At 31.1% G+C, this 19589-nt stretch overlaps 3 protein-coding genes across 4 annotated transcripts; 1 reads left to right on the forward strand and 2 right to left on the reverse strand.

The window, feature by feature from the left end:
- Positions 1–284: 284 nt before the first annotated feature.
- Positions 285–7333, reverse strand: LOC143202687 (putative acetylcholine receptor chaperone). The gene is made up of 3 exons (XM_076414362.1): positions 7192–7333; positions 6902–7040; positions 285–1515 (listed from the first exon to the last, which is right to left on the reverse strand). The coding sequence occupies exons 1-3, from the start codon at positions 7300–7302 to the stop codon at positions 1301–1303; spliced, it is 465 nt and encodes a 154-aa protein (XP_076270477.1). The 5' UTR covers positions 7303–7333; the 3' UTR covers positions 285–1300.
- Positions 7334–7526: 193 nt separating this feature from the next.
- LOC143202686 (ATPase WRNIP1) lies at positions 7527–10029 on the forward strand. Its single transcript, XM_076414361.1, has 6 exons — positions 7527–8853; positions 8905–9058; positions 9114–9297; positions 9414–9528; positions 9688–9818; positions 9876–10029. Exons 1-6 carry the CDS (start codon positions 7913–7915, stop codon positions 9950–9952), a joined length of 1602 nt encoding a protein of 533 aa, XP_076270476.1. The 5' UTR covers positions 7527–7912; the 3' UTR covers positions 9953–10029.
- A 3401-nt stretch (positions 10030–13430) lies between these two features.
- Top1 (DNA topoisomerase 1) lies at positions 13431–19281 on the reverse strand. Of its 2 annotated transcripts, XM_076414363.1 has the most exons (14): positions 19141–19281; positions 17978–18578; positions 17605–17717; positions 17338–17547; positions 17266–17280; positions 17003–17188; positions 16846–16952; positions 16098–16336; positions 15803–16036; positions 15371–15751; positions 15080–15308; positions 14825–15025; positions 14559–14766; positions 13431–14501 (listed from the first exon to the last, which is right to left on the reverse strand). In XM_076414363.1, the coding sequence occupies exons 1-14, from the start codon at positions 19180–19182 to the stop codon at positions 14301–14303; spliced, it is 2967 nt and encodes a 988-aa protein (XP_076270478.1). In that variant the 5' UTR covers positions 19183–19281; the 3' UTR covers positions 13431–14300. The 2 variants fall into 2 exon arrangements, with proteins under 2 accessions (XP_076270478.1, XP_076270479.1); XM_076414364.1 differs by lacking the exon at positions 17266–17280.
- Positions 19282–19589: the final 308 nt, after the last annotated feature.

The following is a 19589-nucleotide window of genomic DNA, read 5'->3' on the forward strand; positions in this document are numbered from 1 at the left end:
TATGCTCAGAGACCCTTTTCTATATAGGGTGGCAACACCAGATTTCACACCTCATTCAACAGGCTTCTATTTTTCTTCAGATCTTCTATCGCCTCAAGGCCTGCCATTTTCTTTTCCAATATTATCTTTAAGTTGTCTGAAACAAGGTCATTGGAAATAATGGACAACGAATAAGATTACAATTACGAAGTTTGTTCTTATTTATTTTTCGTATAATCTTATAAAATAGTATTTTCTACAGTATTTCCTTTTGGGATGTAAAGGAAAACAATAAACAACAAAAACTCAAAAAATTCTATAATTTATTCTATACGAACTTATTCTGTATATATATAAATAAGTGATTCAACTGTGCCTTGAGTATTACATATAATATCAACCAAAACAAAATTTGAATTTATTTTAAACATTTCCCCTAATATATCTCCCTGTAGATTTTTTTTTCTCGTCGAACATAAGCAAGTTGTACTCTCATAGTGCATTACAGTCTAAGTTTCGCTTAATTTATACGCCTTATTATTACAGTTTATTTAAAAAAAGAAAATAATCAATTTGTATTCATCAATATTTGGCAGCGATTCATTGCTCAAAATCGTAAAATATAAACATTTAAAGTAACAATTAATAACAGCATTACATAACTTAGTTACACAGTCAAACGAGTCAAAACCTAAAATTGTTTCCAAAGTCCATAATTGTCGAATAACATATATCACAAAATTATATCAAATACAAAAATAAATAGTCTAAAATATAAGGATAAATCAGTGGGTTTCAACACAATTAACAAAATTATAATTTAATTAACAGAACGGTATTTACAATTGGTTTTAATTTTCGACACTATGTTTTGCTTTAAATAAGGCCTTCTGGATTATTTTAGAAACACTTGTCTGTTAGTTTGTTTATATAAAAATTTACATCATATTTCATTAACCATAGGAAGTAACCTAAAGAGTTCTAACACACACAATTCTAAATTGTTTTAAAAAATGCCGCGACTTAAGTACCAATTTTATATTTTGCCTGAAAGGAAATATTAGCATTCTAACATTCCGTGTCTCATAACGACTCTGTTACTTAGGCAACTCAAGATACTACTACTATATACGAAAATAATAAACTTTACTTATACTTTATAAAGTTAGTGACATTTTGAACTATTAGTGAGAAAGGTTTTAACGTGGGGATTGAAATATAAAACTGGCACCCGTTATTTTGTCTCCCTAAGTACATCCATAGCTCACTAAACCTTAAGTAAGTAAGACGAATCTAGAAAACAACGTTTTTGTGTTTCGGTTTATTCCTGTTTGAATCCGTTTGACACTGGTTGTTCGGCGGCCTGCTGTTCTTTTCCCTGGACCTGGAAGAATACGACCAAACGTCCACAGAGCAGAAACAAAAACACTAAGGCCGGCGCTGTCCGTTCGAAATGATCCGCCACCATATAATGGGAGTACACAGCCATAAACGTCAGGACTAGGAGACCTACGTTGGCACCATTTTTTATTTTATCTAAAAAAAGAATTACAATTCATAAAACAAAATAATTACACGAAATACGTCTAAAAATAAAGGTAAAGAAGCGTATTTATTCTCGAAGCAGAAAACATAAAACATAACCCCCCAAAATATCATAGTGACATAATTTAGGCGGTTTTAATATAGATCAAAACCCAGTTGTATATTTGTTTTTCATTTTATTATAGCCGGCAAAATTCAACGGGAATGTTTTTTTTGGGTGCCGCTATCTGTAACTTGCGAAACAATAGCGAACCGCAGACGGAGTTTTTCAGAATCGGAGTTAATTTTCATCCAATAAAAATTTTCGTTTATTTACTAACCGCCGCGATTTATCTTAAAATGATACCTATAAGGTGCTTGTGTATATTGTGATTATTTTTTCGCTTCAAAACGGAATTTGTTGCGAAAAATTGGTACAATATATTTTAATTCAAATATTTTCCAACATTTTCTGCAAATATTTCCTGTTTCTCTGACAACACGGCGATATCGTGTCAAAAGACCGATATTAGTTGATCATCGTTCCATTCTTACACTGTTTCATCGTTTAGGAACGGTCTACTGTCCAAACCAAGCTGCATCGATCTGAACAAATGACAATCTAAAGATGCTATGCCTGATGAGTACTTAGGCACTTTCTTACACATTCCTCAACGATAGGCACTTTTTTACACTATTTTTAATGTGCGCTGAATTTTATTTTTAACTTGAATATATGAATTATATCAATTCGTTTTACTCTCTTTAATCTTCTGACTAAGCCATCATTATCTAGTCCACATTGATTTCAAGACTAAGTAAGAGTTTATAATATAGTGACAGTGCTAATAACCAATACATTTTTTGGTACTTGAGTTCTTCATATTTTTTTTTTAATATTTGGTTTCCACATCAGTTTAACATCAAGGTTACCAAAATATTTAGCTATGTTTCCATACGAGACCACTTGCCACCACCACTTATTACGAAAAACACAAGCAGCCAGAAGGAAGTCTATTGGAACCAGTCCTTTGTCTGTTGTACACTCGGGAATTGCCTACATTCAATAAAAATTTTGTTGCTACATTTCCAATTGACACTATAATCCTAGTCAATGAAGATAACAGCACTGAATCATTCGAAAAGCTGTTACTGAAACAAATATATAAAGAAATTAGATTGATATGTAAGTAGACAAAAAAAAAACATTCAAAAGAAAGTTGCTGGATTGGAGCGTGAATATCGCATATCGTATTATATACTTTGAAGAATGAATCCCAAGAGTAAATCTACCAACGATAATATTTAAAAAATCGATGGACCTACCACAGTCATTACAAACTTCTCCAATATTAACATTCCAGAAACTTCCTGATAACGATCTGATGGACGAAATAAGATAGAGAGATCATTCATATAACTTAATACCAGTGGAGTAAACCAAATGACAGCAGTAATGATTGCTGTCGTTGGAGAAATCTAACCCCAACTGCTTTGAGTTCTGCTCACACTAATTTGATGATCGGAAGGAGAATTGACAGCAGGAAGGCATTAAGAAAAAATTAGATAAGAATATAAAAACTACCAAGGAATTGGTCTCCTTTTCCATCAATTATTGAAAAAAATGTTCAAGAAATTATATTATGAGACTTAACTGTATATCCAAAAGATATATAAAATTATAAAAGACAAGAAGGTATCTTGCGAATCTTCAGAATATAACCTTCCATAACAACATCGACTTTTTAGGTGGAAAAGTCAACAAGCAAACAAATAAAAAAATATGGATCAAGGACATAAAGATCTAAAAAATAGAGGATTAACAGTATCTGAGGCCAAAACAGTTATTACCGATTGTCAACAATTGAGAAGCATAACCCTTCGAATAAAACAGCCAATGCACGTCTTAGACGAAGAGAATATTCTTATAGATATTAATATTCTTAGAGAAGAATATTCTGCCAAATGCAGTTCGGGATACATCTCGATAGTAGGTTAATTAAAAACATCATGTTAGACAAAAATCAGAGCAGATTAGACTCAAAGTCAAGCAACTGCATGCAACGACTAACTAGTCGGAAGATCTGACTCTCAACTTGACCTAAAATCAAAGAGATTGGGATGCCAATATGGGGTTGCACTAAAACACCAAAACAAGTAGTAATCCAACGCAGCCGAAACAAAGTTCTATCATTAATTACCAATGCTTACGTTACAAACGATAATGACCGCACGATGACCTTGAAATCAAATAGATATATGAAGCGATCCAAGATGCAAATCACAGTAAATAGAAAGCAATATAACTACTGGACACGCAGGAAATCAGAAGATTGAAGCGAACCAAACCACACGAACTTGTATAGTATATAAGTGTATTCAGTTTTATTTTATTTTGGGAAATACATACTAATGTATTAATCCCATACTCGCCTTGCTTGACTATTATTGCAAGTACAACAGAACAGTAGTAATAAATTAAGATTGTACTAAGCATATTTAATGTAAAATGTAGTTAATAAAAAAATACCTAGTTAAAAAGTGACAGAATACTGTTTGATGCGTCGGAAAATGTAACCGAATCAGTCTATAAAATACGAATTGTATTGGTACTGATCAACCCTGTTGTCAAATGTGTACAAAATTCTTCAGAACATTAGGTTACAAACCGGCAAGCGTTGTAAACCAAAACGCCGTTGAAGACATACATTTTAGACTATAGATATTATCTCAAAGCGCATGGATTAGTGATGATGATGATTCTGGAGTTGGCAAGAAATTGTTTCAATATTTTTAGGTCAAGTAACGAATTTAAGGATATCATTCAATTGTAGCTTATCAACGTAGACCTATAACTTCAAAATACCGCACCGAAAAAAGTCTAGAGGGGTCAAATCGTGCTCTAAATGTCCGCGTAGACTGTAGTGGATGCATTGCCACCTGGTGGATCTTGTGTAGGTGTGACGTCGTTCCATATATGTCAATTAAGTATATTATCTATAACTGAGATCCTTCCAGTAGTCCCGAAACCCATTCAACGAACCAACAACGTTGTCTGTGATCATCAACCTCCTGTCCATACCTGAGCCATGACTAAAACCTCAGAAACCAACACGTGTTTTAGTATTATCCTTGTTTATTCGAAAGAGTACACCTCCGGGGTGGTCTCATTGAAACCAAATCAAAATCCATGGGGGGAATGAGGGAGGAAATCGAGAGGAACGCTCAAATTTTACAGGACGTACAGTTTTCACATATTATTTATCTAAAATAATCAGATATTTATGTATAATGTTATTGTTGAGCTGATGTGACGGAAAATCGTTCAGTGCAAAAGCCATTCAGTTTGTTATTTAAGCTCTAACTATAACGAACAATGGAAAATACATACAAATTCAAAAAGAAAATATGGATTAACCAAAAATATTAATAGCGCGTTCGAATCCTGCTGGGGCATGGTCGTAAATTTATGTTTGTGATTGTTTAAGATTTGTGATTGTCTTTAGGTAAAATTGCAAAATTCGATAAAAAAAATGATCCCAGTCACGCCAGTAACCAGGCTAGTTAAGACCGTCTTGTCTTGGGATGATTTCTAAGTTGGTCCCACGTTAAACTGTAGGTCTAGTCCAGGTAAACCCTTGTTGGTAAAAGGAGACTTTAAAATATATAGAAATATATTAATATATTAATATATTAAATATTAAATTTTTACTATATTAAGTTTGCATATTTAGTTTTGAATCAAAAACATACAAAATGTTACAATGATGTCGCCAAAAACTCACAGCACGTACAATAACAGCCTACAAACAAAATGAAAAAGCTGATGATTCCCTCATTTTCTAAGATTTGTATTAAAATCGATAAAATCAGTATTAACAAAAATACAATATGAAAAAAGCACTTGCCAAATTAGTTATAAATATTTGGTGGGCATATCAAATAAACTTTAGGAAAACATGTAGGTAGATTTCAAACAAATCTTTCTAATTCAAGTCAGTTGGCAAATTAATCAGATTAATTGGCTTAAAACACTAAAAACAAATGTACTGCGACCATATTGATTTATTACTATCCGATAACTACGGAGAAACTTGATGTAAATTATTAGCTTTTTTCCAGTCTTGTGTGTTGATCATAAACCTTTATCAAGCAATTTTGCAGCCTTATTTATATCCAGGATATTATTTTTTAATAAGGCACATATATATAAAGAATCAAATTAGTTTATAATAAATACATGCTCTAAAAATAAATATCAATTAGACGGAAACAAAATTAAACACAACGTAAAATAAAAACGACATGTGTCTTTTTAATGTTAAAGGTTTCAAAACAAAATACCACAAAGGTTTCATAACGGACATACCACATTTATTAAACAATAAATAAACACCACAAAAGTAAAGAAAATTTATAATCACATACAGTATTAAGAAGAAGAAATTAGATAAAATTAGATTTTATATGTAGTCATAACCTAAAATTGGGTTAAATTATTTACGAAACAAGTAAGTGTTAATGTATTAATGTGCATTTATAAAAATAAGTGAATTGATTTATTGGCAAGTTGCCTTTATACCATTGAAAATGTGTAAATTATATTGCGTCAATTTTATCAAATGCAATGTCACATTGATGTAACAATAATGTCATAATAAGTGAAATAATACAATTGTTTATAGAAAATGGTAAACATATAATATATATATATATATATATATATATATATATATATATATATATATATATATATATATATATGCACTACAATAAACCGTGAAGTATATTATATCTATAATGGCAGTAAGTATAATAATTATAATCTATTAATGTTAAATCTGTAACCACCTATGCCAGCTATGGGGTCTATTTATACCTTTATTTAACATTGACAGTTTAAATCTAGGTTGCGGTCAGATATTTTTCGATAAAATAAAAACTAAATTTATACTGAATTGCTCAGCGGGCTTGAAATAAATTCTTGTTACTAATGTTCCGACGGGCAGTTAAATATAAAATTTAAAACTTAAACAAATTGTTTATGACTCCAATCAAAGTTTGCCATAAATATTTCGCGAAAATTAATTTTTAAGATGCTTAGAAAGGAAATTAACGAAAAAATTGAAACATAAAACAAAAATTACAAGATATTAGGCCGGTAAAAACATTTACAACATCGTAGGCATAATTAAATTTTGTGAATAATAAATAAATGAATTTTTTTTAACTGACATAACTAAGTTAACTTTATATTAACCATGTAATGTGATATGCACTAATGTTATCAGCTATATAAATTTTTTGCATCAAATGCATCATATAACGGCAAACGATTAACTTATATATACAGTAACAGTTGCGCAAAAAATGGTCGTGATTCACTGATGGTACTTACGGTTTGGATAAAATGCCAGTGCACTTCCGAAAACTATTTCTAACACTCCAACTGTCCTTCTATACCACTTGGAGGGTATTTTAAAATTAAAAGCTTCCGCCAATGGGAAAACCTTGGCGTATTTTACGTACTCTTTCCTCTGCAAGGAAAATTATATTTAAAAAACACACACTCTAATTAGAATTAAAATTAAAAAGCCCCACACAGAAATATTTGCAATATCCTGGGCCGGCACTAAGCCAAATATTTTAAAAATGAAAACACATTGTGTAACCTGGGAAAATACTTACCAGATCTTTATGCAAGTCCTTCGATATCACACTGGAAATTTTAATTATCCCTACGAATATGAAGAACAACCCTAATAAGATTGAAAGACTTTTCAGTACGGGTGAAGCCATTTCTCAATATTTCTGATAAAATAATTCGTTCGTTAGGAAAACCACTTGTTATATTACTCAAAATCCAGATTTAATTCTGTTTTAATATCGTCTTCTTTTTCGTTTGTCTTTGATCAGTCGTAATACATTATTTCTGTTTTGTTTACCCCTTATTTTCGTTTTTCGATTTCTGGTCCGACGCGACTTTTCATTTTCGAAAGAGTGTGCGCAAAATTTGCCGATCAATATCCCCCTGCCTATTATCTGTACTAAAAATATTTTTCCAACACTGTTAAGCATATTTTAATTTTCCTATGTTTTTGAAATAAACCCGATAACAAGCACGTCTAGCAGTAAAATACTATTTATTCTGTCAATTTAATTTAATCCCATAAAACTTATTTTCCCGCCACACAATTTCAAACCTTATAACTATAAATAATGAGATTCAAATTTGCAGGGATATTTCAATTTTTGGTTAAATCTCATCGCCAAAAAATATTTTGGAAGAAGAAGTACCTATCTTCGCGAATATTTTTATTTCAAAGCGTTTATGTTCAATGTGTGGTTTATTTCTTGTTCATAAAATTTAATACTGGTATATAATTATATAGAAACAAGACATACCAAAATGAGCTCTGGAAACTTATCGCTCACACCAGAGACTGTTAATTGTCCAATATGTAACAATTTTTTTCCTAAAGATGAAATTGAACAACATGCAAATAAATGCATATTTCTTAATTGTAGTGATGACTTGCAGAAAAGAAAACGATCTCCATCGCCAATTTTGCACTCCACTAAACCAAAGTTCTCTTTTACACAGAGAAGTCCTAGGGATGTGCAAGGGTCTTCAAAAGCTTTTACCAGTAATAAATCTGCAACAAATTTAGCCTTTAAAGGAGATATAAAAAAAATAAGCAATGAAACAAAAGAGAATATGCCTAACCATGATGACAAAATAGTAAAGAAAGAATTTGACAAATCCTTTAAAACTCCACTAGCGACACAAGTAAGGCCTAAAACTTTAGATGATTTTTGTGGTCAAAGTCATATATTAGGCAAAGGTACGGTTCTTCGTTGCCTACTAGATAAAGGAGAAATTCCAAATATGATATTGTGGGGACCTCCTGGATGTGGAAAAACATCACTATCTCATGTTGTCCATGAAATATGCAAAAAAAGCCCTACAAAATGGAAATTTATTTCATTATGTGCAGCAAGCTGTGGTATTAAAGATGTTCAAAACTTTGTTGATATAGCAAAAAATGATTTAAAATTTGGGAAAAGAACAGTGTTATTTATGGATGAAATCCATAGATTTAACAAGAAACAACAAGATGTATTTTTATTAAGTGTTGAAAAGGGTAATATTATATTGATTGGTGCAACAACAGAGAATCCTTCTTTTTCTGTAAATAATGCCTTAATTAGTAGATGTAAAGTCATCGTTTTGGAAAAATTGAAAACTGATGATTTATATACAATCTTGGAAAATGCAGCACAATCTTTTGATATTGATGTAATAGATGATGAAAATCCTGCTGGAACATTTACAGATAAAGATGCTGGGTAATAGTATGTATATTATATAAGCATATTAAATGACTAGTTGAATTTTAGATTAGCGATTGAAACTAAAGCATTAAAATGGTTAGCTGATATCAGTGATGGAGATGCCAGAGATGCTTTAAGCAATTTACAACTAATCTTAAATTACTTTCACGATAATGAAAATAAGATTATCACAGTAAAAGATGTGGAAGACAAATTGAAAGTATAACTGAGAACGAATCAAACATGAAATGGATACAATAACTTTATGTTTACAGAGGGCTCATCTACTATATGATAAAGCTGGTGAAGAGCATTATAATATTATATCGGCAATGCATAAAAGTATCAGAGGTTCTGATGCAAATGCAGCCCTATATTGGACTACTAGAATGATATTAAGTGGTGAAGATCCAAGATATATTGCAAGAAGACTTATCAGAGCAGCTAGTGAAGATATTGGTAATTATTTATGTAAATTCAAACATTATTTATCAAATGCCCTAGTATAAATATATATTAAGGGAATATATCATCTGTAATTTTTTAATTAACTGCTTCTTTTATTTAAATTTAAGGTAACGCAGATCCACAAGCATTACCATTAGCAATAGCTGCAATGCAGGGTTGCCAATTGATAGGAATGCCAGAAGCTGATGTACTTTTAGCACAATGTGCTATATATTTGGCAAGGTATTAAATTGTTGGTAGAGATCTAAAGAAAATAAATTAAAAAACTATAACCATAAGTATGTTAAAACATTTTTTCAATATCAATCAATATAAAATAATTGTTTTACTCTAAAACATTAGAAATGCAGTATTAGAAATAATTATCCCTTTTTTTATCAGAGCTCCAAAATCACGGGAGGCCGATACGGCATTAGCTAGGGCAAAACAACTAATTAAACAGCACAAAGGCCCTCAACCAGTAGTTCCAATGCAAATTAGAAATGCCCCAACTCAACTCATGAAAGCTATGGGTGAGTATATTTGCAAACAAGCTGCAGTAAGTTATGTAACGATAATATTTCATTTAGGTTATGGCCAATTAGAAGAAGGGCAGGAATTTACTTTCATGCCACCAGAATATAAAGATGTTAATTTTTTCGATTGAGAAGTTTTATTAATTGTTAAATATTTTGTTGTATATAATTATTGTAACATAATAAATAATACTCTATGTTTATCTAATTAATTATGAGTTACTAAAGCTTAAAAAAAACTCATCACTCTTGAATTATCGGGTTCTTGTCAGCAATTAATTGGATCTTCGAATGGATCTTTGGTTATGAATATTTCCGATAGCTAATGGATAAAAATATGAAATGGAAAAAACTTTTTGGCAATTTTCAAACTTCATGATACAATTAGAAAAACATTTGCAGTAACACTACTGTCATTTATGATACAACTAAATTTTGGTGGTCATGTAATCCTAAACGAACCACATGTTCAACGTCCTATATAATAACATTTTTCATACAAACATTAATTACAACATAAGGAATATTTTTAAACGCAAAAATTTTAAAAATACCCTATATTCGGTTTGGAAATAACTTAAATTATATTATTATATTTTTCATTTAATTTTTTTTTTCACATTGGTTTTGATACAATTCGTTTCGAATGAATTTTAACATATATTTTAATCATTATCTTTCGCATAGTAAAATCATCCCTCAGGTTCACCATTAATTTTTATGTTATATCTCGATATTAGGGGTAAACTATAATACTACATATCCTAAACGTTAAATAACCTCAAGAAAATCGAATAACTCGCTTACAATTCATAGCTACAGTGGTCAAGATATCGAAACAATCTTATTTCCATCTCATTTTGGCATGGATAAAAATATACGCCACTAACCAGGATATAAAAAGATCGTCTGAGACCACTAGGCAGAATTACTGACCAGTTGGCAGAAAAAGTACCAAAATCCATAATCCACGTTAAAAGATTCAGTTCAGATACCTTACTGGTAAAAAGAAGACTGAAAAAACAATCTAAAGCAACTCATACTTCATAATTCTGAATTTGAATTCAATTACTTTGCAAGAAAAAAAACAGCTATTCAAGAAAAGTTTTCTAAAGGCATCATTTTCTATTAGAATTAGGAAACACCTATGATTTCAAAAACATCCCTAGTCCATGTACAGTTACAAGGTACAAACATCATAATTCATAATGTAAAGCTACCAAAAACGGACTAATATTGCTGTGAACTAATCTAGTCTACTGGAATTTTGATAAAAGGTTATATTTCAGGATGAAAAGCAGATTATATTAGTCTAATTACTCAAACCCACGGACTATCCGATTTTGAGAACACCAAAACTTTAAAAACCATTATATAGACGCCCCACCATGACAATTTGTATAATAGTCAGGTCCCACAAAGTCATTAAAAATAAACTGGCCCGCAAATGTGTAATCATAATTTACAAATAATTTTGAATTTGTAAGTTGTTTAAAATGGACGGCTATATATATATATATCAACTTTTATATAGGTAAGGTCGTAAGTACACTTTTTTTATTATTTAATTAATACATTGTTACTAGTTGTTTCCGTCTAACCTACAATTTGTCTTTATGGTAACTTAAATCTAGGTAAATAACTAGGAGGACCCATCGGCCCTATCTCAGTCTCTGGTGAAATAATGTTTATACATGTCACTGCTGTATTTTTTAATATAGGCGCCTTCAAGCCAAACCTTATCGAAGGCTTCTGCTACATTTAAGAATATAGCTGAGCATACTTTTTTACTTTCGTAGGCTTTTTCAATAACATCTGTTAATCTGTGGACCTGGTCAATTGTTGAATGCTTGTTAATAAACCGAAACTGGTGTCTTGGTATTAGGTTTTCTCTTTCTATGATCGGTCTTATTCTTTTCAAGAGGAATTTTTCAAAAACCTTAGATATTACCCCCCAGCAGTGATATAGGTCCATAGGCTTTTATTTCGTTTGGTGATTGCTCAGGTTTTGAGATCATTATAATTTCCGCCATCTTCCAAATGCCTGGGACATGTTTTAATCTAAATGCTGTATTGATCAAGTTGGTGAGTTTTATTATTTCGTTTCTTGGTAGTTTTTGCAGTAAATTTCCTGTTATTAAATCGTAGCCTGGTGATTTCCTGGGGTTAATTTCAGTTTTAATAACGGTGGTTAACTTTTTCGGCGTGACTAATTCAACCATGGAATTCTCACCTTCTATGTCCAGCAAATTATGTTCAATATTAGTTTTGTTTGGTTTGAAAGTTTTTTCTATATATTCAGCAAATGCTTCTGCTTCTGCACATAGGTCTCTTATAGGTAGACTGTGTAGACATGGGCGCTTTAAATATTTTGTGGCTTTCCAGAGTGAGTAATCAGTTTCTTTATCATCTGTTAAATTTCTGAGATAGTCATTTATGGTTTTGTTTTTTGTTATGTCTCTTTTTTTATTATTATTGCACTTACTCCTCTTACGGTGTTAGCTGGATGTATGGTATGATAAAATGTATATCCTCTAAATTTTATAAAGGATTTGTTTGTAAATATGTTTCTGATATTAGGCAAATATCTATTTTTTACATATCTAGGAATACTTGTAGGGTACCGTGATGTTGCTGGATTCGATTAGCATTTCAAATTGCCATTCGAATATCTTTATTTGCCATTTCTGGTTTTTGGGTCCACAGGCCTAATGTTTTTCAATTCTTTCGGAAAAATATTCGATAATTTTTTCCTGGTAAGTACACTTGAATTAACAATGTTATTGTATACAGCTGACCTACCGACCTCAAGAAACACTACTATTGCAACATATGCTGACGATACGGCGGTCTTATCGTTGCATGAGGATCCAAATATCAGTTACAAGAAAATCGAATTGTGGTGGAAAACATGGCATATCAAGAATCAAATCATCAACCCATGTGACATTCCCCTTTGTAAAAGGACTTGTCCTCCAGTAAAAATGAATGAACTCCAGCAAGCAGACAATGTTAAATAGTTGGGAAAGCCTTTTGATCGACGCTTAACACGAAAAAAATATATAGTCACAAAACACAAGCAGCTTGGGCTTAAACTAAACCTAATGTATTGGTTCATAGGGCGCAAAACGAAATTATCCTTAAATAACAAAGTTAGTACTTAGGCCCATTTGTACCTATGATATTGAACTGTGGGGTACATCATCGATGCCTCGTATTACGCCCCCAACTAATTCAGCACGATATGCCATTAGAACCTATAACGAGTGTCATTCAAAACGTTAGTGCATTTCAATGCACTTACCAAACATTTAAAAGTGCGCGATGACAGTAGTGTGTAGACCCAAACGCACACTACCATTCGAACTGATTAATAGACACAGAATGAGATATAATCTCTAGAATAAGATTATAAGTTTGCACAGCAGATCACTTACTGAACCGATCTTCACATGTCAGTACAGTTATATTGTATAGAAGAAATCATAAAATAATACTTATTGTCCACGGACAGATTGTTGAAGAGATTAATAAAAAAAATAACAAGACATTATAGCTCTAGAACAAAAAAAGGAATAATTTTATACGCACATACACAAATAAAACCAGTTTTATACAGAATTGATTTATATTGATAAATCTGTAATGTACAGACTGCTACACTTAATTTACAGTAAAAAAGGTTAGTTTTACAAACAAGATGTAAACCAACTGAACACACCTTTACCAATTACTTTGACCGGTGTGCCTTACAAATAAAAAAATATTTGATATATTAAAAAAAATTACAGATTGAGGAAAGAAATAAATCGTTTTAAATTACTATATATAATATATATATACTACTTCATTGTTTCAATAAACTTTTTATTAGGTTTGTACAAAGATATCCCATTCAAACACTTACAATACAGTCAGCTCCGTAAAATTTGAAGATTCACTCTAGCAAATAATTTAATTCTTAAAAATAATCAATTGGTTCCTACTGAAGGGGCTTCAACTAAAAACGTCGACAATTTCGTTTAAAACAATTGATTTATAGTGGATAAAACTATGACATAAGGATATCACGATGATGGACATTATAAAATAAATAGGGCCTCAACGTAAAGGTTTATAAATTGTCTTAGTTTCAATGAGCCCTTCAATTGCGACAAAAACTAACATTAGAATAATGTGACGGTTAACACTCTGATAGATGAATGTTATGTTCAGTCACACATTGTGTCCGTGAATAAAATAAAGTAATATGAAAAATGGTTTAAAAAACATACAAACATAACAGATAAATTAGATTGATTGAGATCGCTAAAAATTTTTTAAAAAATTGAACTAAATCACAATTTATATATAAAAGTAAACATCTTTGGATATTTGTAATTAATATTTTTTTAAACCACTTTCTGAGATTACGGCCATATTACCGCTTATGTGTATAATTGATTTAAAACATTCGCCAGGAAGTCTATTCTGATTTCCTTATTGTTCAATATCATCAAAACGATAGTCAGGACCTGCCATATCTATAGCCCATCTAAATTTATCTCTCTGTGTTTTGTTGTAGATCTTCTCTATGGGTACTTCATACTTCTTACACCAAGCTACCGATATCCTGGGGTCCAAATAATTCAGCTTAGAAGTACCAAGGGCAATGGTTTTGTTTTCATCTCTATCTGTTTCCTAGAGCGTTAAGATCAGTTAATACACAAACATTTACAGATGAATAAGATAACTTACTTGAATTTCCAATTTATTGAGTTGATCCTTCAGTCTCTCTAACATCTTTTTCTTTTTATCATATACCATTTTCTCCTTGACACTACCATGTTTAGCATCTCTCTGTGCATCCTTAACTTGTCGTTCTGCTTCCTTAATCTGATCTCTTTTTGATTCAATTTTTTCCTTCAATTTCTCCATTGATTTCTGATGGCCCTTAGGAACAGCCCTATCAAAATTAATTTGAATGTATTCATAGGGTTTATTATTAATTGCAACAAACTAACCTTTGATGGTTACACAAGATGGCTACAGCCCTGTTGGCTCTGTTATAAGCCAATAGTTTTTCAGCAACAGTTTCGTCTGGATTAGTTAGCTGATCCAGCTGTTGTTGTAGAGTCCATGAAGCGTTATACGTACGGAAAACTTTAGCAGTAAGACCTTCCATTAGATCATTCAAATGTTTATTCATAACAGAAGTATTCAATCTAATGAAAAATAATATTATGACATCGAATAAAATAATTTATTAACAACGTTACCGATCAAAAAGGTCATCGCCTTCCTTTTTATTCTCCATAAATAACTGCAAGTTTTTGAACACACGTTTTTCAACAGGTACTTCATTATAATACCGAATGGAGTCTTTACCAAGGAAGTCAAAAACAACAACATAATCTTTTCCATCCTTTTCTTCATGTAACTCAATATGTTCCACTCGCAGTGAACAACAACCAACAGTATCAGCTTGATCTTCATCCTTTTCATTACCTAATTATTAAAAAAGTATATTGGAAAAATAGTAAATCACTGTGCCATAACAATTCGCTTACCTGCTCTCAAAGCGAGCTTATCAATAAAATACAATGCAACAGCTCTTTGACGAACCTTCATTTCTTTAGATTTCCAATCAGATTGGTAATTTTCTCTGATTTTATCAACTCTTTGATGTAACTTTCGAGCTGTCTCATATTTCTGCCAATCTTTTTCGCCTTTAAGTTTTGAGCTTGGATTTAACATAATATATTTAACTTGATTTTGTACATTTTCTGTCCAAGAAGCCAACCATGTTACTTTATTATCATGACGAACCTCTTTCCATTTATGGCCTTTTGGTGGCTCAGGTATCATTGATTCTTTACTACAATTAATAATAATATCTTCAGCAATAACTCTTCTTTTAAGTTTACCCATCTTTGGATGCTCTCCACGACCTTAAAACCAATTCTTAACTTTTATTTCTACTGATTGATTAAATTACATACCTCTGAATAAACCTGGAGGTTCAATTTTAAAATTACCAATTTTTTCTTTGTGGCCATCAATTACACAAAAACCATATTCTTTTAGTAGAGCTTCATTCTTTTCTTTCTGGGCTTGCTTTTCTTCTTTTGTTTTATTCCTATTTTTTTCAGCCAAATCCATAAAATATGCATGCATCTGTTTAAAGTTACATTTAGATAAGTCTGTGATAATACTGCGTTCTTTATCTGTCATAACTAAAATGATGTAACATTAGCAGATTCTATTTACTTGTATGAAGCTTGTATTTTATCAAACCTTGTCTCCAATCATGGAAGAAGTTTTTATTAAAAACATCTTTGGTAGTATAGTCATGATCCAACATTCTAGCATAGAATGAGCCAACTTCTTCAGTTTCTTCACTAAGTTTCATTTCCTTTCCATCATAGTAAAACTTAACATTACTAGGCAATGGTTCATAAGCAGGTGCAAACACAGGCCCTTTGTGTTCCAGAAAGTTCCACTTAACACCATCATCTTTTTTCTCCTCTTCCCACCTGAAAAAATCAATTTGATTAACTACCAATAATTTATGGAGAAAAGGAAAATACCTCTTTAGGCATTTTTTTGTATTATTTTTTTTGAGCTTAGTGTTACTTTTAGATATACATTTTTCCCTACAGTCTATTAAATGAAATAACACATCTGGAAAATTACCATTTAATAGGTTGTTTGATTGTTTTGTATTATAAGTTTTTTTTACAGTACTCTTTAAGTTACCTCTATTTTCTGTGCTTTGAACCTGTATTTTATAGAAAATTTTACCTGTATGAGACAAACGATTTTCATAATAACAAATTCGATTTATTAAGCATGTATTTAACCTAAACAAAATGGACCGCAACATGTTCACGTGATGTAATAAATGTTGGAAAAGCTCCATTTTGACTTTTATGGCGCTTCATATTGACGTTACGGAAGTACGTTCAAAAACTACTTGAGGTAAGAAAAGCGGCGTTGCCAGCTTGTTAAAAAAATGTGAACATTAAATACTTTATAAACTTACCACTTCCACACCTCCGTTGGTTCGTCCTCCTTTTTCTTTCTCCCGCCTTTCTTTGTAATACTTTCTTCTTGTTTTACTTCAATTTTTACCTTTTTTTCTTTTTTAATCTAATGAAAAGCAATAATAAATTTTATGAATTATGAAGTCTACACGGTACCTTTTTTTTCTTTTTTTCTCCCCCTTCGTCTTCAAAATCCGAGTCTTCTCGTTTCTTTTTCTTCTTTTTTTCTTCCTTTTTCTCTTTCTTTATTTTCTTCCGGGCCATTAAAGGAACATCGTCGTCATCATCTTCCTCTTCACGTTCTGCCTCTAGTTTTCTTTTAGTTTGATTCATTCTAGTAGCCTAAGGAATAAATTTTACAAAATATTTGAATACTATCATAATAGGGCTATATAATATGGCATTTTTATATTACATACCAATCTCCTTGAATTCTACATCAAAAAAATATTACTAAAAAAATGCATTTGAGAAGTTGCAGATAACCCTACCAATGGTATGTCTTCCTCACTATCCTCTGGTTCTTCTTTTACAGGCTTAAAATCTTCATCTTGTGATTCTTCTTGTTGCGGCTGAGATACTTCCTTTTCATCTTCAGAACATTCAAAACCAGATTCATTCTGGTTAAATTGAGACATGTTGTAATCACAACTTGAAGCTTGTGATATATTGTGATTCTCATTTTCTCGTTCTGCTTCATCCTATGATTAAAAAATTTTATCCTGCTCAATATTAATATATCTGTGTATATATAATACCTGGCTTGAAGGTTCATCTTTTATTACTAGCTTGTCATCATCATCATCAGAACTAGCATCCTCCTGTTTAATTGGATCTACATACTCTTCCTTAACTTGAATTTCATTATCAGCTAAAAAATTATAAATTAACACAATAATAAGTTTCTTCTTATAGTTTCTTACACTGTTGACTAACAAGCCAACAATGCAAATGGCAATGAGGACAAAAACCAAATTGACTATGATCCATATTACAAAAACAAACAATTAAGACATACTAAATGATTTTAAACAAACAAGGAATTTTTTAACATAATGATTATAAATTAAAATCTTGACAATTATTGACATACTAACATTTGGAATGTCATAATAGACAAAAAAGTCTTACCTGAGTCCTCTTTCTCTTCTTTTCTTTTATCCTTCTCCTTATCTTTCTTATCTTTATCCTTAGAACTAGAATGGTGCCTCTCCTTATCCCTGTGTTTGTCCTTTGAGCTACTATGTTTCCTATCTTTATCCTTGTCCTTTGACCTTTCCTTCTCTCTATTTTTATCCTTTTCCCTTTCCTTATCTCTATCTTTCCTATCCTTATCCTTGGATGAACTAGATTTATGGTCTCTATCTTTGTCGCGCGAACTCTTATGATCCTTGTCTTTAGAGCTAGAATTTGATGAAGATTTCTTGTCCTTGTCCTCCCTATGTCTATCTTTTTCTCTATGTCTATCTTTTTCGCGTTCTTTATCCTTACTAGATGACTTATGAGAACTATGTTTGTCTTTATCTTTTGAGCTGGAATGTTTGTCTTTATCTTTTGAGCTTGAATACTTTTCTTTATCCTTATCTTTACTAGAAGATTTATGGTCTTTGCTACGATGTTTGTCTCTTTCGCGATCTTTATCCCTATGTTTGTCACGATCTTTATCTCTATGTTTGTCCTTATGGTCTGATTTGTGTTTATCAGAGTATCCATTTATAGCTTCATCCCTAGGCTATAAAATCACAAAAAATAATAACAAATACCTTATTTTTCTTCACTAATATAAATACACATAATTCTGAATAGTTGGTATTTAAAATACATTTTACAAAAGATAATGTAACAGGTACTTGCATAATGTATTTATAACACCAGTGACATGAAATAAAAATTAGCTACAAAGCCTTGTAGAGCAAACTAAATATAGTTTTTAAAAAATAAAGAAAATACAGAAGACATATATATTATTTATTAAACTGGTTTAAATTTATTAAATAGGGTTTTAATTCTTATTTAATTTAACTAAAAACATAGAAAAATCCTTAATCTATTGTTATTTTTTTTTTGAAACAGGTAACATATGGAATAGTACCCCAAAATTCAAAAATATGTAAGGCGTGCTTTGTACTAAGGTGATACATGGGACTTAGCCGCTGACGCCATTTTGGGACTTAGAAAAATTTCGTTGAATATCTTGATCGTCATCAATAAACAGAAGTTATTTATATGTTTACAAAAAAAAATTCTAAACAGATACAAAGATAATTAAAAAACTAAACGATATATACACTTACTGATTGGGAATTTCCATTATGATTCGAGTTTTCCACGTCCATAATCTAGCAGATTGCAGCCACAAACTACACTCTCACTTACCAACACCGATAATACACCGCTAACATAGCCGGAAAAATGAACTGGGCGATATATGCGCCATCTTTCGACTTATGGCCGCGTAAACAACATTTAAATATTTTTAATTATAATTATTTTCATGCTGTGAAATTATTTCATAGTAATAATTAAAATTTCCGGAAAAAAAGCATATTATAATAACGAACAATTTTCTAACATATCAAGAGCAAGTAATAAATGTTATATTAGTTTGAAATAAATCTACGAGATGTCGCCAAATTAGTTTAATTTAAATTTAATTACGTAGCCGGGTATGTCAGCCATCGCGAAAAAATTGAAATATCGATATTTTGAAAAATATATCGATAAATAAATCCATATGTATTTA

Source organism: Rhynchophorus ferrugineus, unplaced genomic scaffold (assembly GCF_030347505.1).
Source record: "Rhynchophorus ferrugineus isolate W39M unplaced genomic scaffold, kcgeb_rfMv2 rfM9, whole genome shotgun sequence".
Taxonomy (NCBI): domain Eukaryota; kingdom Metazoa; phylum Arthropoda; class Insecta; order Coleoptera; family Curculionidae; genus Rhynchophorus; species Rhynchophorus ferrugineus.